Here is a 23063-nt window from a genome sequence, read left to right on the forward strand (position 1 = left end):
CGGAGCCTTGCCTGTTCCTGGCTCCGGTTCCTGGACGCTAACCGCTTTCGTCAGGTTGTGCCCAAACTTCTTCCCACGCGGCGGGCGGCGCCAAAGCATCGATGAGAGACAGCTGGTTCGAGCACACCGACGCCGAAGCGACAACTGGCAGGCGGCAACCATTGTTGCTCATCACGTTCTCCCTTGACGCTAGACCACTGCAACTGGCTTGGCGGCCCCGCTGATTGTCCTGCTCTGCGATTGACAGTCCCTGTCCCTTTGTCCTACGTCTCGTCTCACTCGCCCTTCCCCTCGCCTCATGACGATGCCAACGATTGCCAGGACCCAGCGATAACCCGGAATACGAGACCAGCCGCGTCCGAACGTTACGAAGCAAGAATCAAGTCTGGGTGGAAGTCCATAATCTGATAACTGCATGGTGGACGGGCACCGCCGCACCTTCTCCCTTTCTCTACCACAATCCCACCGACGATGCTGTGGATGCGCCGGCCGCAATCTCACCGCATAAGCCTCCTACCCGATGCTGGCCATTGATACTTCTTCTGCCCTTGGGTTCAGAGATACCAATCTGTCCCAAATCATGGAGCCCGATCTCGCTCTCATCATCAGCCCTCCCTCGCGCACCATGCTGCGTCCCGAAGACGCCTCCCGTCCGGGCCGACCATTTCGAAACGAAGAAAGTGACCGAACTCGGGCAGCCAGCGAGAACACTAGATTGAATGGAGAAAGAGGAGGCTCCGCTTCAAACTTGGATGACTCACTTCCTCAGGCCGATGGACGATCAATTGCCCAGCTCACTACGAGTCATGAGCCACTTCTACTGTCACTCGAGGACACAACCGAGCTTTTCAGGAGGAAAGTCGCCGATGCCAGACAAGACACGGAACATGCGCTGGCTGGGAGTGAGGCGGTCAGTGAGGCTGTCAAGCCCAAGCTCACCTTGGATCTGGGCCACTCCAACATTGCCAGATTACCAGAGAGCGTGGTCGATCTGATTAAGGCCGAGGTGGAAAGGCTCTCTTTGTCGCACAACCAGATCTGGCACATCCCTCTGCGATTCTCCGAATGCTCGCACCTGAGATACCTCAATATACGATCGAACGTCTTCAGGGAGATCCCGCGCGGAGTGTACAAGCTCAATCAACTGGAAATTCTGGACATTAGTCGGAACAAGGTCCGCAAGATACCTGGCGATATCAAGAATCTCAAGTCTTTGAGAGTCTTCTCGATAGTACACAACCGGGTGGAGGATTTGCCGACCGAGCTATGCGAAATGACCAAACTCCAGATATTGAAGATCGCCGAGAATCCCTTACGCTTCAAGTTGAAGAAGATTGTGGAAGCGAAGGAATCCGAAGTATCATTCTCGGAAATGACAGACCACGAGCGGGAGACGGCCATCACGCGCGAGATCAAACGCTATCTCAGAGAAGCGCATCCCGTCATCACACCCGTTGATGTCGAGGCTTCTCTGCAAGTCGATGAGAGTCCCATGGAGACGACACCGAAGCCTCTCAAAAGATCTCTGAGCAGTAGATTTCCTGTCATACCCAGCACTAACAGTGTCGAGCCTCCATCCGAAGGCAACAAGTCATCGCCGATCCAGACGATTGCCAACCCACCGCCTGTACCCACACGATCGCACTTCCGCATGGCGTCTGGGGCACAAAACATCGCGCTTCGACGGCCGGGGATAGGTCCTTTGATTAGTCAGAATAACGAAAGAAATCGAAGCAACAGCGAGAGCGTCTTGCAAGCATCTGCTGCCGCTCGACAGAAAAGGATGGGCATGCTCCGAAAGGAAAAGCCGGATTTGGACAGTATTGATGAACTCAAGGTCAATCGAAACAGTCACCTCCGAGGATTCAGTCACGGCTCTGTTCTGAAAAAGAACGGCGCATTGTCTTCCCCGGGTGGGAATGGCTCGTCGAGTCCCAGCAGTCCGCGCGATCCTAGAAGACATAGGCTCGCGTTTGTGAAACGACTGTCAAGTCTCCCTGAGCACAAGGTCGAGCCCGAATGGAACAACCCGGTCATCGAAGGTGCCAAAGGGATCCTGTATGCCCTGTACCAGATCCACCCACAAATCTCCGGTCTCATTGCCGCCATCCGAGGCAAGGATGTACGGAGGAGCACGCTGGAATTTACCTTTTTCAATGCGTCGACCCATGTCGACCGACTCAATGAAGCTCTCGAACAAGCCGACATACTGGACACTGCAGATCAAGATGCAGTTGCGAAGATTGAGGACACGGTGCGCAGAGATTGTGCTACTTGTATCATGGCCTATACCCACGTAACCGCACAGCTGCAAGATAACGTCAAGAAAATCGTCGCCGGGACCGATGCTCGCTACGTCCGGACGCTCATGCTTCTACTGTACGGGAGCATGATTGAAGTCAGAAACGCGATTGAGAGCTTCGGGGCAGAGGTCAGAGTCACACAAGGTCTCGGTCATAGAAGACAGATGTCAAGTGGAAATGCGCATCCCATCCAGACAATCCCCGAGGAGTATTCCACTCCTTCGCAGCCGGTGAGATCTTCTGTGACTCCGTCCCGAGACAGACACTTGACTTCCAGACAAGCCGGGAGATTGCGGAGTGACACGGCCATTCAACATCCAGTGGTTGACAACAACCCGGCTTCTCAGCCGAATCCTGTGCAACCTGCACTTCCGACGCCGATTCACTTGACTGGGACTACTTTGAACGGAGGGGCTCTGACTGGCACGTCGTCGACCTTTTCCAACAGTGGCACCCTGAACTCAGGCTCAAGTTCTGGGCTAAGATCACGATCGAGTTCGCGGACCGCAGGCATGATCAACGGACTGGATTCGTCTTCTGTGGCGAGCACTCCTCGATCGGCCGAAGTATTCAGTCTGTCGCCTGCAAATTCCTATATCCCGCGGGTGAATCCCTCTACCGGTCTGACTGACTCGCAAGAGGAAGCCATTTTCGAACAGATTTTCCTCGCTCTAACGAGGGCGTATGATGCCGCTTTACGTACTATACCCGTCGCCAAAGCACAGTTCCTGCGCTGTCTCGAGGCAGCCGAGGAGAATCGGCAGCCCAAGGCGGTGCACGATCTCTGGTCGACCCTAGTCTATCGCTGCAAATTGTGCATCAACGTCAGCGAAGCCCTACAGATTAGACTGGTCAACATGCGTCTCAAGGATCCCAGTTCTAGTGCAGCTGCTACGGGCAGTGGCCGGAATGATCCTTCGCTGTGGCTGTTATGCAAGAATTTCCTCATGAGCTTTATCGAGCTTTTGACGGAAATGCGAATGGCCAAGTCCTTGAGACTCCTGTCGCAGGAGCTGATCACCATGCTCAGGCCTGTGCAGAAGGCCAGCCGTGAGGCAGGGCGCATGATAGAGACGAGTCCGTGGAGGTATTTGACGGACAGTGCGGCTGCAGCAATGCCGCCGCCGAGTGTCTTTGGCGCATCGAACTCGAATCAACCACCAAGCGGCGTGGTGACCGGCAATGGATATAATGGCGTCAACGGCTCGAACATCGGTAATGTCCCGGTCTATCCGCCCCATTCGGCAGCCTCCACGATCTCGAACTATCCCCTTCAGAGCCCGTTCCCGCCACCGCTTGTCCCTGTCCCACCGGTGCCCGGGCCGGCTAGTGGGAACGCACTCAGCACAGCGACAAAAATGCTCAACGGTATGGTCATCCCTTCTGCGTCGTCCACAACCGTTGCCAGCGGTGCAGGCGTCAACGGGATCAGCCCCGTGTCCGTTCCGCTCCCAGCAACGCCCCTCTCCGCGGCACTTGGCCCGGCTGCTCAGGCTACACTACCTACCACCAACGCCGCTGGAGGCAGTTCATCAGCCGTGCCTACACCGACCACTGCATCCTTCTTCTCCTCCGCATTGCCCACGCCCACGACAGCGACAATGATTCCGAGTACGCCGGCCTCGGCGTACGGAGATAGTTTTTTCAAAGGAGACGTCTTTCAACGCGCGGATAGTCTACTGAGTATGCAAAGTCAGGTGGGGTTGGGTGGGTTCATGAGGCGGGGATAAGTAAGGCAGGCGTTCGATGATGAGAGCATCCAAAATCAAGCTGGACTTTAGGGAAAAGATTCACTATATTGCAACTCGCCCGGATTGGGTATCAGGTCGGGCGGGAGTGAACGTTGAGCGAAGAAGAAACGAAAGAAAGGAGAAAATCCTTATCGTAGACCAATGCTGGATGACATGACCCGGTTCTTACGCAGTACGCCAGCTAGACATGATGTACCATCACTATATTCCTATAAGGTATCCTATACCACACGACAATGGAATGTACTATTGCAGAGATTGGTGCTGAAACTGTACTATCGCAGAGATTGGTGGCCGATGGTGATCGCTGAGATTACCGCCCACATTACGATTGATACAGACACATTTGCATTTATGAATTACCTAGGTAGTCCTCGCCACGACGCTGGACCTGGACCTAGAGCTGGACTTGGACATGACTTGATCAGAAACATCAACCGGCGCACTCTGTACCTAGCTAGCATGGACGATGCTCTGAGCCAGTGATTTCAGCTTTGGCAGGGGAAAGAGAATAGCTATACGCCGTACGCCGTAATTCCTCGACATTGAGATATATATACACCAGGAGTGAGAGGTGAGGAGCGAGGAGCGAGAAGTGAGGAGCGAGGAGCGAGAAGTGAGGAGCGAGGAGCGAGAAGTGAGGAGCGAGGAGCGAGAAGTGAGGAGCGAGAAGCGAGAGGTAAGAAGCGAAAAGGTAAAGGTGCTAGCTGTACTTCTAACTGTACTGTACTATATCCCGCGTCCTTTATAAGGTACGCACATGTACACAGGCGCAGCAGCAGCAGCAGCAGCAGCGGCTGACCAGGAGCAACCAAGCGACTAATGGAGGGACTGAGTCCTGATAGTAATGAATAACGTAACTACTGTACTTATATTAGCTAGAAAAGGGCTCGTCAGGGGATGGACTGACGGATGAACAAATACAGAGACAGACAGACAGACAGACAGATAGATAGATAGACAAATAGACAGATAGACAACTAATATATAGATAATGAAATAGACGGATAGAGATATTAAGTAGATGACGACTACATTGGTGGTGTATATAGAACAGTACTCCGTATAGTTTATACTTACCACACCGTACACTCGATCCTTTAACTGGTTGCCTTCTTCTTCTCTGTCATCACCTTCGCATTCACTATGCCGTGGGTATAGCAACCTATGTACAGGTACTGCCATACTGTACTGTGCTGTGCTGTGCAGTCCCATGCCTGCGTGGACACTCTAGTCTGCTTCACTCCACTCCCCTCCACTCCCCTTCAATCCACTCCACACTTGGTCGAACGCGTGAGGCGTACCCAGGCTGTGTACTCGTAGCAATGGCTGCCCCGATCTCCCACGGTGGACTACTACACTGTAACCTTTTCGAATTACGGTCCTTGTCGTCTCCCGTTTGCCTTTCCGTCACGGAGGACCGACGTCGAGATCCTCGGTATATTCGTCTGGCAGGAGACACCCCAGACACTGGTAAAGGTTCACAGGGCCGACTTGGCCAGGAGCCGCATTACACTATGTCCGTGCACACACCCAAGATCGTGCATCGTGCGAGCATTTCCTGTCTGTAGTATGTCGTGGGAGGAAGGTGTGGTGTGTGATAGTCGAGCCCGCCAAGGACCATCCTGCCCACTAATTTTCAAGACCTCAAGACGTCTCGGTAGATTCATCCCTCTCACCACTATGGCTGGTGGCGTGGGGCGCAGTCACAGCTCTCACATTTGCCTTCTTCGTATGCCCAATGTGTTCTTTCGTGGGATGAGCTGACGAGGCGTCGCGGGTCTCTCGAGATCCTCCCACAGGGAGTAACATGTTGGACTCGGCGTAGTGTCAAGCCCGTAGCCCGCATCGTCTGACTTCCTGGTGATTAGTGGGGTGACGCACGTTCCCATGTGTGGTGATCTTCACGCATTCACGGCTCGGATGTCAGGCCGGACATCAGAAGGACTTCGATACCACGCCACAGATCTTAGCTTGAAAGACGCCTTTGGGTCTGCGACTGGTCTAGAGCTGTCTGTTGGAGGATCAAGGACTACTTCCGAACAAGCGCCCTCTGAGGTAGTGGATGCGCCGTGTGGACAATCGCCGCGCCTCGACAGGCGTGTGCCTGCTGTAGTCGAGCAGGCCGAGGCCGCCCGAATGCGGCGTCACTGCTCGTTCAAGGGGCTCGCAGTTTTGGCCAAGGACTTTCGTCAAATCGAAGTGCCAGCAACACGATCGAGCTCTTGCTCGCACAATGAGAACTCGCTACGCCGTTGCAGGTCGGGGAAGGAAAAAGTCAGGGTAGGTTCAGCGACTGTCCCCAGAAGGGGCGATTCTGTCGGTGTCGGTTGAGATCGCACAAAGCTGACCAAGGCCTCGTACTCCTTCTGCACGGTCTTGTACCTTTCGTCCAAATGGATGTAGTTTGCCTGGAGGGCGAAGAATCTCTTCTCGAGTTGAGCGACATAGCGTTTCTGGCGATCCCGGTGTGCGCGTTGAGCAGCACGGTTTTGAGCCCGCCGACGCTGGAGGGATTGTTAATTGATGGGATCGGTGGACGACATGCCGTCGGCATACTTCTCCTGAAATGTCCCCCACCATCTCCGGCAAAGGCGGTCCATGATCAGAGGGGGCCTTGATTCCTATCTTTGCAAGCGGTGGTCGAGTCACCGTTGTGTTCATACTATCAGGGCAGGCGGCAAGACTTGTTGGATTGCTCTTCTCGTGATGTGACTCGACCTGCGAAGCGAGCATCAGCCTGGCGAGTTGCTGGTAGAGGAAAATAGGGAAATTACCACACCCATCAGAATCGTCTCCATTGTGTCCGGGTCGAAAAGCCCAAGGTCTTCATATGTGAGCCGGTTCGAGGTGCCGCTGCGCGGATCGTTGATGCGGCCCAAGACAGGATCCGCATTGCCACTCAGGTGGTTGTGGTCTAACTCACAAGGGAAGACGGGCCAAGAGTCGTATGTCTCGATCTGAAGGGGATTGTGACAGTCCATCGTGCTGGTTGCAGACGGCAGCCAAGGATCTGGAGGTGAACCGAATGCGCAAGAATATATCTTTGCTAGCGAGCCGCCGGGTTCCCATGTTGACAAAGGGTGGAGAGTTTCCACAATAGGATTCTGGATGCGTCTCCATACAGTCAGTGCCTCCATGGTCGGGACAACCTTTGCTGTCAAACATCAGATGATCGAGACCAAGAAACAAACCTCGCTCTCTTTGGGCAACGCCGCCCTTCGCCGAGCAGTCCAATCATACCTCGTAGCCCTGGACGTGAAAGACGAGCTGCAGGGCCGGACTGACGAGGACGATGCTGCAGTGGTCCTTGCATCGCTTAGTCACCTGAGTAGTCACTTTGGTAACATTGGCACAGGAGACGGCGCTTGAAAGTGCGGGATCTTGAGCCGAACCCACGAGGCTTCGAATGGAGTGCAAACTTCTCTCACTTGAGCCCAGCCATGGCCCAAAAGAGAAGGTAAACGTTGCCCGTTGCGGTAGTGGGCGCTCGCAGCCACGCTCGCGTACGCCGGCACAGGGGAGGGATATACTGGATATGATCGCTACGGAATGCGTACCGTCCTGATAAGGTCTTGTATGCAGTGGAAGCCCATTGCTTCCGCCGAGCACGTAATAAGACGGCCCAATGGCACCCGGTTGTGTTATGCCTGGACTCGGCGTATGACTGGAGCCTGGACCGGTGATGTGGTCTCGAACATAGCAAGCAGGCTCACGGCAATTATTCGCACATGATACGGCAGTGTCTGCGCCGCGTCACCTTGGAAAGTGTCGACTCGAAGCACCGGCGTCGACATCGTGCAACACAGGCTCCCTTTGAGCGGGAGATAGAGGTAGCGTCGAGAGAGACCGGGCAGAACTCGGGAGACCGGTGAAAAGACAGATGTGCGCGGTAGTCTGGAGGGTGATATGAGCACTTGACAGTACACGCGGTCGCGGCGGGCAGTTGTAGGCGTCGGAGGGTGTGAGAGAGCGCAGCATCGCAGTTTCATCCAGTCGTGGACCACTCAGTGAACTTTGGGATCACTTTCAAGGGTTCAGTCGCTCAAGCCTTGGTGTGGACCGGTCCTCACGTCGACGACTGACACAAGCTGAACCCGGTACGAGTTACACAGACCACGAACCCGGCATGGGGTGCTGAGGCATGCATTTGGGTGGCGGTATGCCAAAACCACGTGGAACACGGCATGCTACAGTACCTCGTACCCCGTATGCTGTCCCAGAACCCTGCGTCGCTGCCATCAACGTCAGTCGCCGCACCGCAGGGTCTCGATGCACGTGGTCTCCCCTGTCGCATCCTAGAGTATGTGGCAGTGATCGTCTGCGGTCTCGGATCCGTGAAACACCAGCCACTGTCGCACCGACACCATCATACTGCCGAGCTGATACTCTGTGCGATACGTGTTGGGTGACAGCAGTTGCGGCGAATCGTCCGATTGCCTGAGTTTCCTGCGCCCAACCTGTGCAGCTCACGTATGCAGAAGGTCACCTCAAATACGTTGTAGCAGTCGACTATTCAGACTCTGCAGTCACCAGTAACGACTCATATCGGACATTAGAAACGCGGTTCAGGTCAACTCCATGTATGCAGTCGCTCAAGGTAGCGAGGCACGAGACACTGCTTGATGTACAGAGTGATTGTCACTTCACTATGGGTCGCTCCGCCAATCTGGGCTTGCCTCTCATGATTACCGGCTTGCCGCCACTGCTGCCCTCGTTGCCATTCCACGGCAACGTCTTGTTGTCTGCCTCCACCTCACCCGTCCGGCTCCTGATCTGAGAAGCAGAAATCTAGCATAGTTGATTATTCATTTTCGGTCCCATCGTGTTCGTGCCTGAAAAGTGTATCTTCCCAATGTATGCAATACAAAAATTCCTCTCCAACCTAAGCACAAGGGAGAGACACGACAAGCCACGACGTGGCCTTCCGTCCCTTTCCATGCCTCAGCGATCGCGCCACTTTGGTGGCGCAGCATTTCATGTGCAAAGAAGAAGCCCTTTCTCCTGCAATGCGGTATGTACTGAAAGAGCAAAAGTCGAATGTTTCAACATCTCCGTTCAACCGTGTGCCAGCCTTCAACGAGTCGTCTCGGATACTTTTTGCTGAAGTGACGGACAGTCGCTGCCCATCTCGTCGTAAGAATTCTGAACCAGTCATTAAAATATATGTGGAATAGGGCAAGAACCCAATCGTATATCCGATACTGTGCGGGAACGCCGAGTGCTCGTCGTGTTGTTCGCCAGCGTGCTGCAAACTCGACGGACCGGTGCCGCGGGGTCAGGACGTGCGCTTGCGTGTCGCTACCGCATGCTCAGCATTTGTCGAGGCGCGAAGCTGCTTGTACTGCTATGAGCCGATGGCTCCGAATCGATGTTGGCGCTGCCGCTGTCACCACTCCCGGCGCTAGCACTGGCACTCCCAGTCAGACTCTTGACCGGCGGTTTTGGTGGTGGGAAGGGTTTGCTCACCCCAGCCTGTTCCATCTGATGCGTAGGCATCATGTTAGCTTGACTCGGAGGATACCTTGGCACCGGCGCTGGCATCCCTCCTGGTGGCGAGGGTCTGCCGTTAGGGCGGGGCCCCGACTGCACGTAGGGATCGTTTGGTGGCGATGGCCGATTCGGTACCCGTCCGGCTGGCCCGAACGGATTGCCAGGCGAGCGACTTGTCCGTCTACTAGGCGGACCAGGGTACGGCCCTCCATTGATCCCACCCAGTTCCTGCAGACGGCTGGCTGTCAGGGAATTGGCACGCGACTCATCCGCCATCTCTTTGCGATCTACCGAGCCATACCGATTGGAGGAAAATCCCATCATTGGATTGTTCAGAATATTCTCCCCTAGCATAGGCATATCAGACAGGAGCTGAGCGCTGGTTCGATGCCTGCTGAGATTGGGGCGTCCATAGGAGCCCGGCCGCATGCCACCCCCGTTCCCAAAGGCGTCTTTTCGAAGCTGGTTCTGGCTAGTCGCCCGCTTGGTCCGCCTGGACGTGACGCTCATCATGTCAAAGTTGTCAGGGTCAATCGGCGGCATAGGAGGTCCCCGGGATTGCATCGGATCAAAGTAATCGTCGTCATCATCGTCATCATCGAAGTCTTGATGCCGATTGGGTGGAGGCCTCCTACCACCAACGCTGCCACCACGATTTCTCATTGCCATATCTTGCTGCCTCAACTGGAGCTCCTTCTCCCGTAGCATGAGTTCTCGCTCCCGAAGCGCGGCCGGAGGAACACCTCCATTTTCTGGTAGATTCGCAGCCACATCACCGTCTGGCAGTTCATCGTAAAGTACTACGTGACTGAATTCGTCCAGGTTGGTTTCATCATACGACGGTCGGCGCTGCATTTGGCTAGGCCCCCGAGGTGGGTAGCTGTTTGGTGGTCCGCGGAAGCCATTGACGGGAGGCGGTCCGCGTCTGCCTGGCGGACCCATTGGATGGCCCATGGGTGGTCCACGCAAGGGCCTGGGAGCGCCATTGGAAAACCCGTTTGTTTGTCGAGGCGGAGGAGGATTCGCAAGGGACATGGTTCGTGGGGGTGGTTGCATGGTTGATGGAGATTGTGGCATGCCTGCCGGAGCTGATGAGGCGAGAGGGCGGTCTTTGTTGACGGTATTGACGTGTCGTAGCATGGCATACAGGGTCGCGAGCCGGGGGGCTTTGAGGCCTGCAGCCTTCGCCAGTTCCAACGGGGAGCCCAGGTAGGTCTCGACTTCCATTGGGCGCCTTGCGGTAAAATCCTGGTACATCGTGCTGGGGTCTTGACTCGAGGACCTGAGCATAGACTGAATTGTAGTGTCTTTAAAATCGCTCGGGAATGTGCAGTCTTGTCCGCCAGCGATTTCAATCAACTCGGCAACAACATCTGATATGAGCTCTTGGACGCCGGGTAACCGAATCAGGTCTGCTAGGACAGGAGTCTCGAAGAGGACGCTTGCCGGATGGAAGGCAATGGGCCTGGGTAGATGTTAGCTTCTCTGAACTTGCACGGTGTTGCGGAGGTGGTGCGAACCCAATCATCCTCTCAAACTGCTGTTGTTTGATATTCGAAGACACTTTGCAGTCGACCTGAGCCGTTGTCAGAGTCATGGCTAGGGCTTCTGACATGTCCCTTTGAATCGACTCTGGTATCGCAGAATTCTTGCTTGCCGGGCCGACCCAGATTTCTGTAGACCCGCTGTGCTCAAACTCGCTCGACCCAAGCTGCGTCAGATCGGCGCCGGAGACAAGAGAAAGGACGACATTCGTCGGGAATCGATCCTCGAGCTGTTTCTCTACCCCCAATGTGTTTGTGGTATTGACGAGGATACACGTATGCTGGGGAGTGACGACCGATTGTATTATGTCGGCGAGATTGTAGACGTCGGGAAGGGCTTTAACACAGAGGAGCACGTAGTCAAAGGCGGCTTGCTGGCTTGCGGCGTCTTCGGGGCTCTGGACAACTGTCAAGGAGTCAGTTACGTTCTTCGAGCAGGATTTGTGCAACATACCAAATCTAGGTTTAAATCGTTCGTTTCCATAGAGTTGAGACCTGGACAAGTCAGCGGCGCGCTGCAGGGTGCGGGAAGTCCTGTCACTCACTTGAACGAGACACCATATTGGGCGACGGTCTGGTAGTTGGCTTTCCAGACCAGGGTCACGTCGCAAGCGTTGGTGGCCTGCAGTCGCCATGACAGGAAGGCAGAAACTGCATTCCCACCCACTATGCAGCACCGTCTTAGCTCCCGATTCATCTCCGGTGGGTTCGGCGGCAAAGAGAAGGAGACAAAGAAGGGAGAGAGCAGAAACCGAATCGTGGTCCGCTGGTAGCTGCTGGGCGCAGGGAAGGGCAGGGGAGGCAAATGTGATGCTCACCTGAAAGGATCCGTAGTCGCGGCGGAGAAGGTGCCATTGCGTCTCAGGGCACTGAGGAGACTGGTTCAAAAATATTAGGCCCAGGCGGCCTGAGAAGGCACGTCCCAGTTGTGCGAGGTGGTCGCGACTGAAGCTGGTGGAATTATATGTACTGCCTTTCCAAACAGAATGATCGTATTTTCAATACAAACAGCAACTTTTAATCCGGTGTGTCGTGGTACAGATGAGCGAGTGATAAGAGAAGCGGTCGGCGATTAGATCGACGGCGACATCGAGTCGGAACGAGGGACGTTGAAGTGAAGTAGATGCGGTAGGAGATTTAATTGAGGGTGACGGTGGTGAGGGATGTTTCAACACCAGCGAAAGCTGCAGGCGTCGTTTCTGGGCCGAGGACAGGGGAGAATCACTGTCGCTTCAGGGGCGATGCCATCAGATGTGCATGCTGTGATGCTCGAGCTGAAATAAAAGAACGTTGTTGAAAGAAGGCCAAGAGTTAGTGGTACAGCAGAGAGGTGAGGTGTTGGTGAGGGAGCGAGTGACGGTGTCGATGGTCGCGGTGCAGCAAAAGCAGGATGGCTGTGATTGAAAGGGAGACTCGGACTTGCGTGCAGGGGATCCGTTTAGCGGGCGATGGGCAGAGTAGAGTGCGTTAGGTGATGTGCAATTCGAAACGGCCCCAACGATAGGCCAGGAACCCGCTGAAAAATGATCCAAAGACGCTCCTCAGGTGGCCCCGTCCCCAGCTGAACCACTTGTGAGACGCCATTCAGGCACAGCGCTGCTTAACTCGTCGTGCTGGCTCGCTTGGTCTAGGACTCCGGCGGATCATTCGAGCCCGCCCACGCCGATTTCACAATAAAGAAGCCGGTCGCACGGAGTACCGCTCAACTACTATTGCCACCACTGCCAATCAAAGCTTTGGAGTTCTTGCTGCTGGCAAGCTATAGACAGGCTAAGCAAAGACTCAGCTCATAACCCAACGGCTTGTGTCCCAGTTGGTGCAAAGCTCCCCATCATCACCACCGCATCTTCCCGTAATTGCGCCTGACCAAGCACGGATATCACAATGGAGTCGGGCCTGCATAAAATTTTGGGAGACCATTACTGCGTTGCCTAAAACTCGAGACGGCGCGGGGAATCTCTCTAAACCTACCAGGTACCCTCAGGGACGCTATATCCGCACGTTCCTGTTCCTTCTCACAAGCCTTCTCGAACAGAACCGACTCGGCACGGGAGTTTTTCTCTCATGGACGCCGCTATGGCCTGATCAGGGCCAACCCAGTCGGCCGGAGACGGAAGAAGCCCGTGGCCCTCTCGTGCCTTGTTTGGTGATGCAGGCCACGTAGATGGTCGCCATGGTGTAGTCTCGCTACCCAGATATTGCACAAGTCTTACCGGAAACGACTTTTGCTAGCCAACTGTCTGTCACCGCCACACCTTTCTGTCGTGGCCGTTTTGTACCCACGTATCCACTTCCGCTTCTTCCGGCGCAAAGCTGCACGACCAGATCCATCACTACGAGGTACCCAGTACTCCTGCAAAGATGGTATTTCGCTAGCTTAGACGGAGTACGGAGTATGGAGACTGATATCGGCTACAGAACTAATCCAGAACGATCAACGATCTATCTCCCGGCCGACGGTCCTTTGACAAGTCTCGCGACAGCGACCTTCCTCGTGCGGTATCATAACTCCGTGTCCAGTGCAACCTGATACCTGTCTACTCCGTACGCCTTGCCCCAGTAATCAGAGGCCTCGCGCTCTCCAGAGCTGTCCAGGCCGAAGAAGCGACGAGAACCAGATCAAGACGTGGCTTGGGCAAGGGCGGCGATGTTTTCCTCGTCGTCAACAAGATGCGAACACGCGCATACGAAGTGGGTCTCAGACCCCCTGGTTGCACAACCCGCCAGTCTGAGACTTGCATGCATGGTAACTGTGGTTCGCCTCCAAGCAGTTTATTTCCGGTCTGCAGCCTGTTGTTTCATCTGTCTTCTCGACCTGCGTTGACGATCTCGACGGCAGAATACAGCGGCTGGATTCTACCGATGTTCGTTCGCCACATGCCGGCTACCACATGCACCACTTTCTTCGCTTGCACTTTCAGACACGAGTGACATCCAGGAACAAGCACTTCTGCCATAATTTGCAAACTAGCGGAATTGATAACGCCATTGGGCCACTCGCGTCATGCTCTTCTGTGGATACGCTGATGGGCACATTCCAAAAAAGGCTGACTGATATCATCATTGATGCGTAGCGGTGGAGCTCGCGTCCGCTTTGATGCGTGGGAAATGGAGCCTCGGGGCTTCCAAGATCCGACACGATATCGAGTCGCGAGCAAAAATGAAGGCCGCACATGAGTTCGAGAAGCCTGATGTTCAGTCTCTTGTAGCAGCGACTGGAAATTCTACCAAGCGATTCCCCCGACATATACCATAAGAACCTCGACTCCCATTTCACTGAAACAGAGAGTCGGCACCTTTCTGCCCAAACAGGGCGGGTGTTGAGTCGCTTGAAGATCATCTCGGGATTGGCGCCCTCCGCATCAAGGGTATCAACAAGCGAGATAGTCTTATCCGGCTGGCTCGGAGGTTGCTGTGGCTAGTGCGCCTAAAAAAGAACTGGGCGCCAAATGGCAATTTGAGATGTCAGGGAACATTCCCTGAACGCACAGCGGCTGCTAATCTTCACAGGCCCTGGTGGCTCGGCGCTCCACAAAGCTACGATATCCCTCCTGCAGATCATTTTGTGCCCTGAGCGGTTTGTCCTTGGCAGAGAAATTGAAGACACGTTTCGGTGCCGAGAGCGCTTCCAGCATGGGCAAGGATACCTTGTAATTGATTAGGAGATTTCCACAACCATAATCGTACGAAATACTGGGTACCCGTGAGAATGAACGACGGAGCGCCGGAGAAGAACACCTTTCTCGGCGCAGCTGCTCTCTGACGTGAAGCCCCAGCTATATTCCGTGATTCCACGCGCAATTTGTACCCCACAGCGACATTTTCATGCAATTCCTCTGGAATCTGTTTTCTGCGGGGATGTACTCCGTAGAGAGGAGGAGGTATCCAAGCCGACATAGCATAAGACGGTCGGAAATCTGTGAATCCCTAATGCATGTCAGAGCAGTTGGACCACGCTTCAGGTTTACTTCTCGGGCTCTGTTATACCCGCAGTACTTGGATGTGTTGTGGTTGAAGGGTGCTTCTATCATCGACCACTTCTCATGTGCCACGCTAGTACAATCTTCTGCACGAGGTTGGATCTGTCCTGTCGACGTGTTTGCTTGCATGTCAATCAGCTGGCATCGCTTTCGGACGATGTGTGAAATTTCTATCTTTTCAACGCTACTCGACATTGTCACGGCTGCGACAGCTCGTTTGCGACACCTTCGACTTTGCGCAGCCAACAGAGAGTCTCGTTGCCCAAAAGACCCAATACTCCGTCTGAATTGGAACAACGGTCTCCGTGTAACACAGCATCTCGATCCTTGGGCCCCAACTTCTTGTGAGGCTCGACTTGGATGTTTGCGAGGACGACTCAAATGAAAACTGCATGGTTTGGCATGGAGGCTTGCTTCGTTGGAACTTCGTTGCGAAACAACTCTTCTACTCGCGAGTCGGACAAGAGAAATCTCTTTAACAGTACATCTGATCAGGGTCACCGTAAAGTAATAAGTTGGGTATTCCAATAGCTTCTCTAGCTACGAATCTTCTGGCTACAGTCTCACACTCACTGGCCTTTAGCCATTGTTTACTGCGCAGACTCCATGGCAACAGGCTTGTATGCGAAGCGGGCCGACCCACGCCACAATGGAGGTGCGTCGAGACATGATACAGCACTTGTTTTTACACAAAACGAGACAGCAGGTTCGTCAACGATTAGCCTCCTTTACGAAGTATCACTGTGTAAAATGTATTCGCCGTTCGAGGTCGTGTTAGCGGTATGGCACCGAGAGGAACGAATGGCCCCAGTGTAGAATCATCGTCGAATCAGACTGCGGTTCGAGAGTACGTCAAGAAATCACGGACGATTGCAGTGGCCGCAAGGAGAAGAGCATGCTACGAAGGACAGATGTACCCCACTGTACATGCGAGTTGAGGCAGTGTTGTTCTTGGGAACAGTTTGTCATGATGAGTGTGATCACCGAGCTGGCTAATGATTGCCACAGCCAGGAGCTTTTTATGCAGCCAAGGGGTGTAGACATGACTCAGCCGCATAGCTGACCACCTTGAGCAATTATCCCTTGCGAGACGTACAATATCGTAGGGACGAGAGGAAAGTCAGTGTTCGGCAGTCGCTGTGCGGGATTAGTCCTTGGGGTCTAGGTTCTTAGACTGAGCTCAACGCATCAGCGTGAACGTCCAAACCGTAGGTCCGGTAAGAATGCGAACCTCGCTGTGCACCTTTCGTGATGATAGCCGCTCCCCCCGCTACTGGTTTTAAAAAGGGAAACGGCTGTCTCGACGCCGCTGCATAACGGTAATGCACTCGGGTCCTGGGGAAGGACGAGATGCTAGGTTGCGCAATGTCGGCCTATCTGGACGCGAGATCTCGTGGAGTTTCGCTGGCGCGGCGTCTGCTTGGTCAGCTCGAGCTCCGGAGAAGTGCTGAGAGGGGCTGGAGGGACCGTTGGCTGTCTGAGCGTCCCGCCTAGCATTGGTGCTCGCGCTGAGCTCGTTGGTTGATTCGCTCCCGGCAGGCTCGGGAGAGCCGGAACTGTAACTCGTACAAAGTACGAACACGCAGCCGCAGGCCAAAAAAATGGAAGCGGCCTGAGATGAGAGAAATTCCTGAACAATGCGCACACTCGAGCCTGACTGAAATGGCCTGTTGACAGGATACTGGAGTAAGCGGGTTGCACGCTGACTTGATCGGCTGGAATCATTATACATGTTAAATCCCATCGTGGTTTGAATGTTCAACCGCTTGCTAGAACCCCCCCCCTTTTCCAGTTTCCTAGTAGTCCGTATTCACGGACGCCTTACACGTTTGGTCCGCGCGGTGCAACTCGGAGTTTAGAAGAAGCAGCATCGACTCTTCGCGGAGTCGCGGCGCCCTTTTGAAACGAAGCACGCCTTCCGCTCCTGCGCTCCAGGGGATTCACTCGCATTGCATCTTATTGTCCTTTCGTTTATTCAATCTCCAGCTCTTTTCGGTCATCTATTTCATCGACATACAGCAGACGGTCGCTTTTTTTTTTCACGACGACGGAGGAAGAGGGCCGAGTGAAACGCTGCCGATCAGCAACCCCTGCCGTGCATTTTCCAGCATTGAAACCCTGCGAACATACGGCGTCCAGCCGCCCTCATCCGCAGCCCGTCCTCACCCGTACACGTCTGCTCGCACTTGACCACTCTTTGGCTCGATCACCACCGACGACATTCTTCACGTTCTTGCCTCGAGCGCGGCGTTGTCGTTGTCGCCCTCAGTCATCCCGCCTTCAATGATGCGCGTTTTCCCAATTTGCTGACGTGAGCCGACCCTTCCGGGACAACTGGGTGCCATCCCCAGCCTGAAAACGCAGGGAGTCGAACCCTCGTCTCGACCTGTGTCGACGACTTTTGTCACCATCTAAGAATCAGCAGACGGGGTGCGACTTCGCAAGCTCCCACCTCCTTGTCGATTCCCCAACCCGAAACTTCCCACTCCTCTCCCTGGTGAGGATTCGGACCCTTAGGTGGGAACCGCATCCGCACCTGCGCCATGGCGCGAATACACTTCACGAGCGGCGAGAGCAATACCAATGTCTCCAAACCGGTCAAGAGGATGCGCTGGGCTACCACCCGGAAACCCGGTCAGAGCGGAGTGAAGAAAAGGTTATCTCTAATCCAGAGGGTACCCAAGGTGCACGTATCGTCCTACGAAGAGAAGCCCACGGAGCCCAAGAACAATGGCCTCATCACCGATGAGAGCCCTATGGGCGAGCAACAGCTGCAAGAAGGTTCGAAGGGACGCAAGATTTATGTCAATCAACCACTCCCACCCGAAGCTATATCAGAAGACGGCCACATCATAGCTCAATACTCGAGGAATAAGATCAGGACCGCGAAGTATACTGCCCTGAGTTTCGTGCCGAAGAACTTGTGGTTTCAATTCCATAATATCGCTAATATCTACTTTTTGTTCGTTGTCATTCTCAGTGTAAGTTGCCCCCCAACTGGGTGCGCGAGCCCGATCTGACGCTGGCAGATTTTCTCGATTTTCGGCGCTTCCAATCCCGGCCTTGGATCTGTACCCTTGATCTTTATCCTGACGGTCACTGCCATCAAAGATGCGGTCGAGGATTGGCGCCGCACGGTGCTGGACACCGAACTGAACAACTCGCCTGTCTATCGACTGGTGGACTGGGAAAATGTCAACTCCTCAGATGACGATATCTCTGTGTGGAGGCGATTCAAGAAGGCTTGCACGAGGTTTGTCATCTCAACATATCGTGGGGTGAAGGGTCTCCGGAAGAGTCGTCCCAAACGTTCGGAAAAGGATGCGGTTGGCGACCACCCGGGCTTGCAAAGGAGCAATTCAATCGCGACACGGGGCACGGTCCGGAGCTCCCACTATTCAGAACCTGAATCCTTCCACTCATCTCAGAGCCAGACCGGCGACGACATCGCCATGACCCCCGTCCCGTCTCCAGGCTACCGATCCAGCTTGTCACCTGACGCCAACGGAGGCCCTCCAAGTAGCGCGCTGTCGTACGAGACTGCAGACGAGCCTCGCGCCGCTGGAGATAATGCGCCCTCCATGCTCCGGACGCAAGACCCCGCGAAGCGGGCGAGCGTTCCGCCGCCCAGAAAGGACTATGGCAGCATCATCAACCCACACAAGGACGTTCCGGACAAGGCTCGCTTCAAGAAAGACTACTGGAAGAATGTCAAGGTTGGCGACTTTGTCCGTATCTACAACGACGAACCCATACCTGCCGACCTTGCGGTCTTATCCACCTCTGATCCCGATGGCGCATGTTATGTCGAGACCAAGAACCTGGATGGCGAGACCAACTTGAAGGTCCGGCAAGCCATCCAAGCTGGGCGCAAAGTCAAACATGCCAAAGACTGCGAATACGCCGAATTTGTCGTCGACAGCGAAGGGCCCAATCCGAACCTGTATTCATACAACGGCGTCATTCGGTGGCTACAACGAGACCCAAGCGATCCCACGGGTCCCACACGTGAGATGGCTGAGCCCGTTACCATCAACAACTTGCTTTTGCGTGGTTGTAGCTTGAAGAATACTGAATGGATTCTCGGGATAGTCGTCTTTACAGGAGGAGAGACCAAAATCATGCTCAACTCAGGCATTACGCCCAGCAAACGTGCCCGCATGGCCAGGGATCTGAATTGGAACGTCATCTATAACTTCATCATCCTGTTTTTCATGTGCCTGGTTGCCGGTATTGTCGAAGGAGTCACATGGGCTGATGGAGGCAAATCTCTGGACTTCTTCGAATTCGGCTCGATCGGCGGCAATCCGGCAATGAATGGTTTCATTACCTTCTGGGCTGCTGTGATTCTTTTCCAGAACTTGGTGCCCATCTCGCTCTACATCACGCTGGAAATCGTCCGGTCCATCCAGGCGTTCTTCATCTGGTCCGATGTACACATGTACTACGAGAAGCTCGATTACCCCTGTACTCCGAAGAGTTGGAATATTTCCGATGACCTCGGACAAATCGAGTACATCTTCTCTGACAAGACCGGCACTTTGACTCAGAACGTGATGGAATTCAAGAAGTGTACCGTCAATGGGGTCCCTTACGGCGAAGCCTACACCGAGGCTGAAGCAGGGATGCGGCGAAGGCAAGGAATAGATGTCGAGGCCGAAGCCGCCCGGGTACATCAAGAGCTTGCCGAGTCGCGGGTCGAAACGTTGAGATTACTCCGGAAGACGTACAACAACCCGTATCTCCACGACGACGAGCTTACATTTATCGCGCCCAACTTTGTGGCAGATCTCAACGGTCAGTCAGGCGAAGCGCAGCAGGCTGCTGTCGAGCATTTTATGATTGCTTTGGCTCTCTGCCACACAGTTATAACCGAAACAACCCCTGGTGATCCGCCCAAGATCGAATTCAAAGCCCAATCTCCTGACGAAGCTGCACTTGTCGCCACGGCTCGAGACATGGGGTTCACTGTGCTTGGCCGTTCCAACGAGGACCTCCACGTCAATGTGCTGGGTGAGGATAGAACCTACCGCATCCTTAATACGCTCGAGTTCAATTCTACACGGAAGCGGATGAGTGCCATTGTGCGGATGCCCGATGGAAGGATCAAGCTGTTCTGCAAAGGTGCGGACAGTATGATCTATTCTCGTCTGGCTCGTGGCCAGCAGCAGGAACTCCGCAAGGCAACCGCCGAGAACCTGGAAATGTTTGCCCGTGAGGGTCTCCGAACGCTCTGTGTGGCAGAAAGAGACCTCGATGAAGATACCTACCGAGAGTGGAACAAAGATCACGACTTTGCCGCCCAGGCATTGACTGACCGAGAGGACCGTCTTGAGGAGGTGGCCGACAGGATTGAAAGAGACCTCACGCTTCTCGGCGGCACTGCTATCGAGGACCGACTCCAAGATGGCGTGCCGGACACGATCGCTCTCCTTGGGCAGGCTGGTATCAAGCTCTGGGTCCTGACGGGCGACAAGGTCGAGACTGCCATCAACATCGGATTCTCCTGCAACCTACTCTCCAATGACATGGACTTGATTCTGTTCGATATCCCGGAGGCCTCTGCGCAGGAGGCTGGCAAGCTATTGGACCAACACCTCGCGACGTTCGGTCTGACCGGCTCGGACGAGGAGCTAGCAGCAGCGCGACTGGTGCACGAACCACCGCCGCCCACCCATGCCTTGATCATTGATGGCGAGTCCTTGAAGTTGGTCCTATCCGACGCCTTGAGGCAGCGCTTCTTGATTTTGTGTAAGCAGTGCAGGTCGGTCCTCTGCTGCCGTGTCAGCCCAGCGCAAAAAGCCGCCGTCGTACAGCTGGTCAAGAATGGCCTCGATATTATGGCATTGTCTGTTGGCGACGGTGCCAACGACGTTGCCATGATTCAGGAGGCAGATGTTGGCGTTGGTATCGCAGGTGAAGAAGGACGACAAGCAGTAATGTCCTCCGACTACGCCATCGGACAATTCCGGTTCCTTCAGCGCCTGGTCCTCGTTCACGGTCGCTGGTCTTATCGCCGTCTCGCCGAGAGCATCGCCAACTTCTTCTACAAGGTAAGCGCAATGCTTGTTTGTGTGGTGACGGTGTGCTGACCGACGGTCCAGAATTTGGTCTGGACCGTTGCACTATTCTGGTCTCAGATATACACCAACTTCGATATCACCTATCTCTTCGACTACACCTACATTTTACTCGTGAACTTGGCGTTCACATCTGTACCTGTCGCTCTTATGGGTTTTCTGGACCAAGATGTGAGTGACAAAGTATCGCTTGCCGTGCCTCAACTATACCGCCGCGGCATGGAACGGAAAGAGTGGACGCAGACCAAATTCTGGTAAGCCAATTAGATATCTTCCGGAAGATGTTCCTAACCACGGTCTAGGCTGTACATGGCTGACGGCCTCTACCAATCCGCCATTTGCTTCTTCATGGGGTATCTCTTGTTCCAGCCCGCCACTTTCGAGAGCGAGAACGGAAGAGGCGTCGCTGATCGAGAGCGCATGGGCGTCTACGTTGCTTGTGTCACTATCTGCGTGATCAACTCCTACATCCTCCTCAACACCTACAAGTGGGACTGGCTCACGGTGTTGATCACCGTCATCAGCTCCCTACTGATCTTCGCGTGGACCGGCATCTACTCTTCATTCGAGGCGTCGTTCCAATTCTACAAGGCCGGATCGCAGGTGTATGGACAATTGACGTTCTGGGCCTTGACGCTTCTGACCTTCACCATCTGTCTGTTACCGCGCTTCTGCATCAAATACCTCCAGAAGAACTACATGCCGTACGATATCGACATTGTCCGCGAGCAGGTCAGACAGGGCAAGTTCAAGTACTTGGATGAGTACGATGCCTATGTGCCACCGAAGATCGTGGATGTCTCTGGCACCTCCTCGGAACAGCCCGAGGAGGCCCCTCCCGCAGCCAACGGGCAGCAGAACCATGCACGGTACGGGAGTATGGCCGAATCTCAGCGGCCGATCTATGCGCCCTCCGAAGCACCAACACGAGATCCCCGGCATCCCCATAGCCAGACCGGGAGCGACGGCACAGATAGAACCAAGCCCTCGTTCGACATTATCGGGCCTCATGGAGAGCCAGCCACACCTGACAAGCTAAGGAAGAGGCGACCTTCTCTTGAGCGTGTTCGCTCCTCATTCGAGAGACAGAGGCAATCTTTTGACAAGCTCAGGCCGAGCTTCGAGGGCAGCAGAGACTTCACTAGTGCGGCCATGCTGCAGAGGATGGAGTCTCAATACTCACAGCCAGGGCTGTCGGAGGTCAACACGCGGGTGATCCCAGAAGAGCATTCCTGAGGATCCCAAGCCAAGGCAACAGTATCTCACGACTTCATGCCTTTTGATATAGTTATGACGACGGCGGGCGTTGTGCGCGTTCCACGGTTGCCCAAGGCTATCCCACCAGCGTGGGAGGTGAAGTATTTAGCGAAGCTTTGGCGCTGTATATAATCTAAGTTAGAATACCACAGAATTGGAGGCCTTCATTAGGTGTAGTAGCATGTCGAAATATGCTCCTCCAGGTTGAGCGAAATGTGAGATTCGTCCCCTCCACCTCACTTCTGACAATGCTTGACATTTTCCTCACTTGATCGATCCCCCTGAGTACTCTCTCGTTTCAATCCACTATTAGTGATTGTCTCTCGCGCTGACTCGAGGCCGTTGTGTGAACCATAGAGCATCCCGAGGCGTTGGTGAGGCACCGACGCGCCTGCAAAGGCCAAAGGCTAAGGCAAGCACTTTCACGCACGCGACTTTTCATTGACGCGCCGTGCGCGCTCGAAGTTTCAACTGAGACGACGTGCAACAGCGACTCAAGTAATTGTTTACAATGTCCTTTCTCTGAGATCAAGTTGTCTCTCTGCCAAATTGACACATTGCCATGTGGCGCGGCTGGGACCACTATGAAAGATCCAACATCTCCCTCGTGCGTACCTTTACACATCAGCAACCGCTCAACTTCACCATTCCGGCC

At 54.4% G+C, this 23063-nt stretch overlaps 4 protein-coding genes across 4 annotated transcripts; 2 read left to right on the forward strand and 2 right to left on the reverse strand.

Annotated features, from left to right (window-relative positions):
• Positions 1-520: 520 nt before the first annotated feature.
• On the forward strand, positions 521-4033 carry G647_05514 (uncharacterized protein; the record flags this gene model as incomplete). Its single annotated transcript, XM_008729842.1, has 2 exons — positions 521-3830; positions 3900-4033. 2 exons carry the CDS (start codon positions 521-523, stop codon positions 4031-4033), a joined length of 3444 nt encoding a protein of 1147 aa, XP_008728064.1.
• A 2213-nt stretch (positions 4034-6246) lies between these two features.
• Positions 6247-7038, reverse strand: G647_05515 (uncharacterized protein; the record flags this gene model as incomplete). The annotated part of the gene is made up of 3 exons (XM_008729843.1): positions 6247-6561; positions 6614-6775; positions 6832-7038. The coding sequence occupies 3 exons, from the start codon at positions 7036-7038 to the stop codon at positions 6247-6249; spliced, it is 684 nt and encodes a 227-aa protein (XP_008728065.1).
• Positions 7039-9355: 2317 nt separating this feature from the next.
• Positions 9356-11788, reverse strand: G647_05516 (uncharacterized protein; the record flags this gene model as incomplete). The annotated part of the gene is made up of 4 exons (XM_008729844.1): positions 9356-11012; positions 11068-11497; positions 11546-11586; positions 11637-11788. The coding sequence occupies 4 exons, from the start codon at positions 11786-11788 to the stop codon at positions 9356-9358; spliced, it is 2280 nt and encodes a 759-aa protein (XP_008728066.1).
• A 5826-nt stretch (positions 11789-17614) lies between these two features.
• G647_05517 (uncharacterized protein) lies at positions 17615-22387 on the forward strand (the record flags this gene model as incomplete). Its single annotated transcript, XM_008729845.1, has 4 exons — positions 17615-18052; positions 18101-21124; positions 21176-21405; positions 21454-22387. The coding sequence occupies 4 exons, from the start codon at positions 17615-17617 to the stop codon at positions 22385-22387; spliced, it is 4626 nt and encodes a 1541-aa protein (XP_008728067.1).
• Positions 22388-23063: the final 676 nt, after the last annotated feature.

Source organism: Cladophialophora carrionii, assembly GCF_000365165.1.
Source record: "Cladophialophora carrionii CBS 160.54 unplaced genomic scaffold supercont1.4, whole genome shotgun sequence".
Classification (NCBI taxonomy): Eukaryota; Fungi; Ascomycota; class Eurotiomycetes; order Chaetothyriales; family Herpotrichiellaceae; genus Cladophialophora; species Cladophialophora carrionii.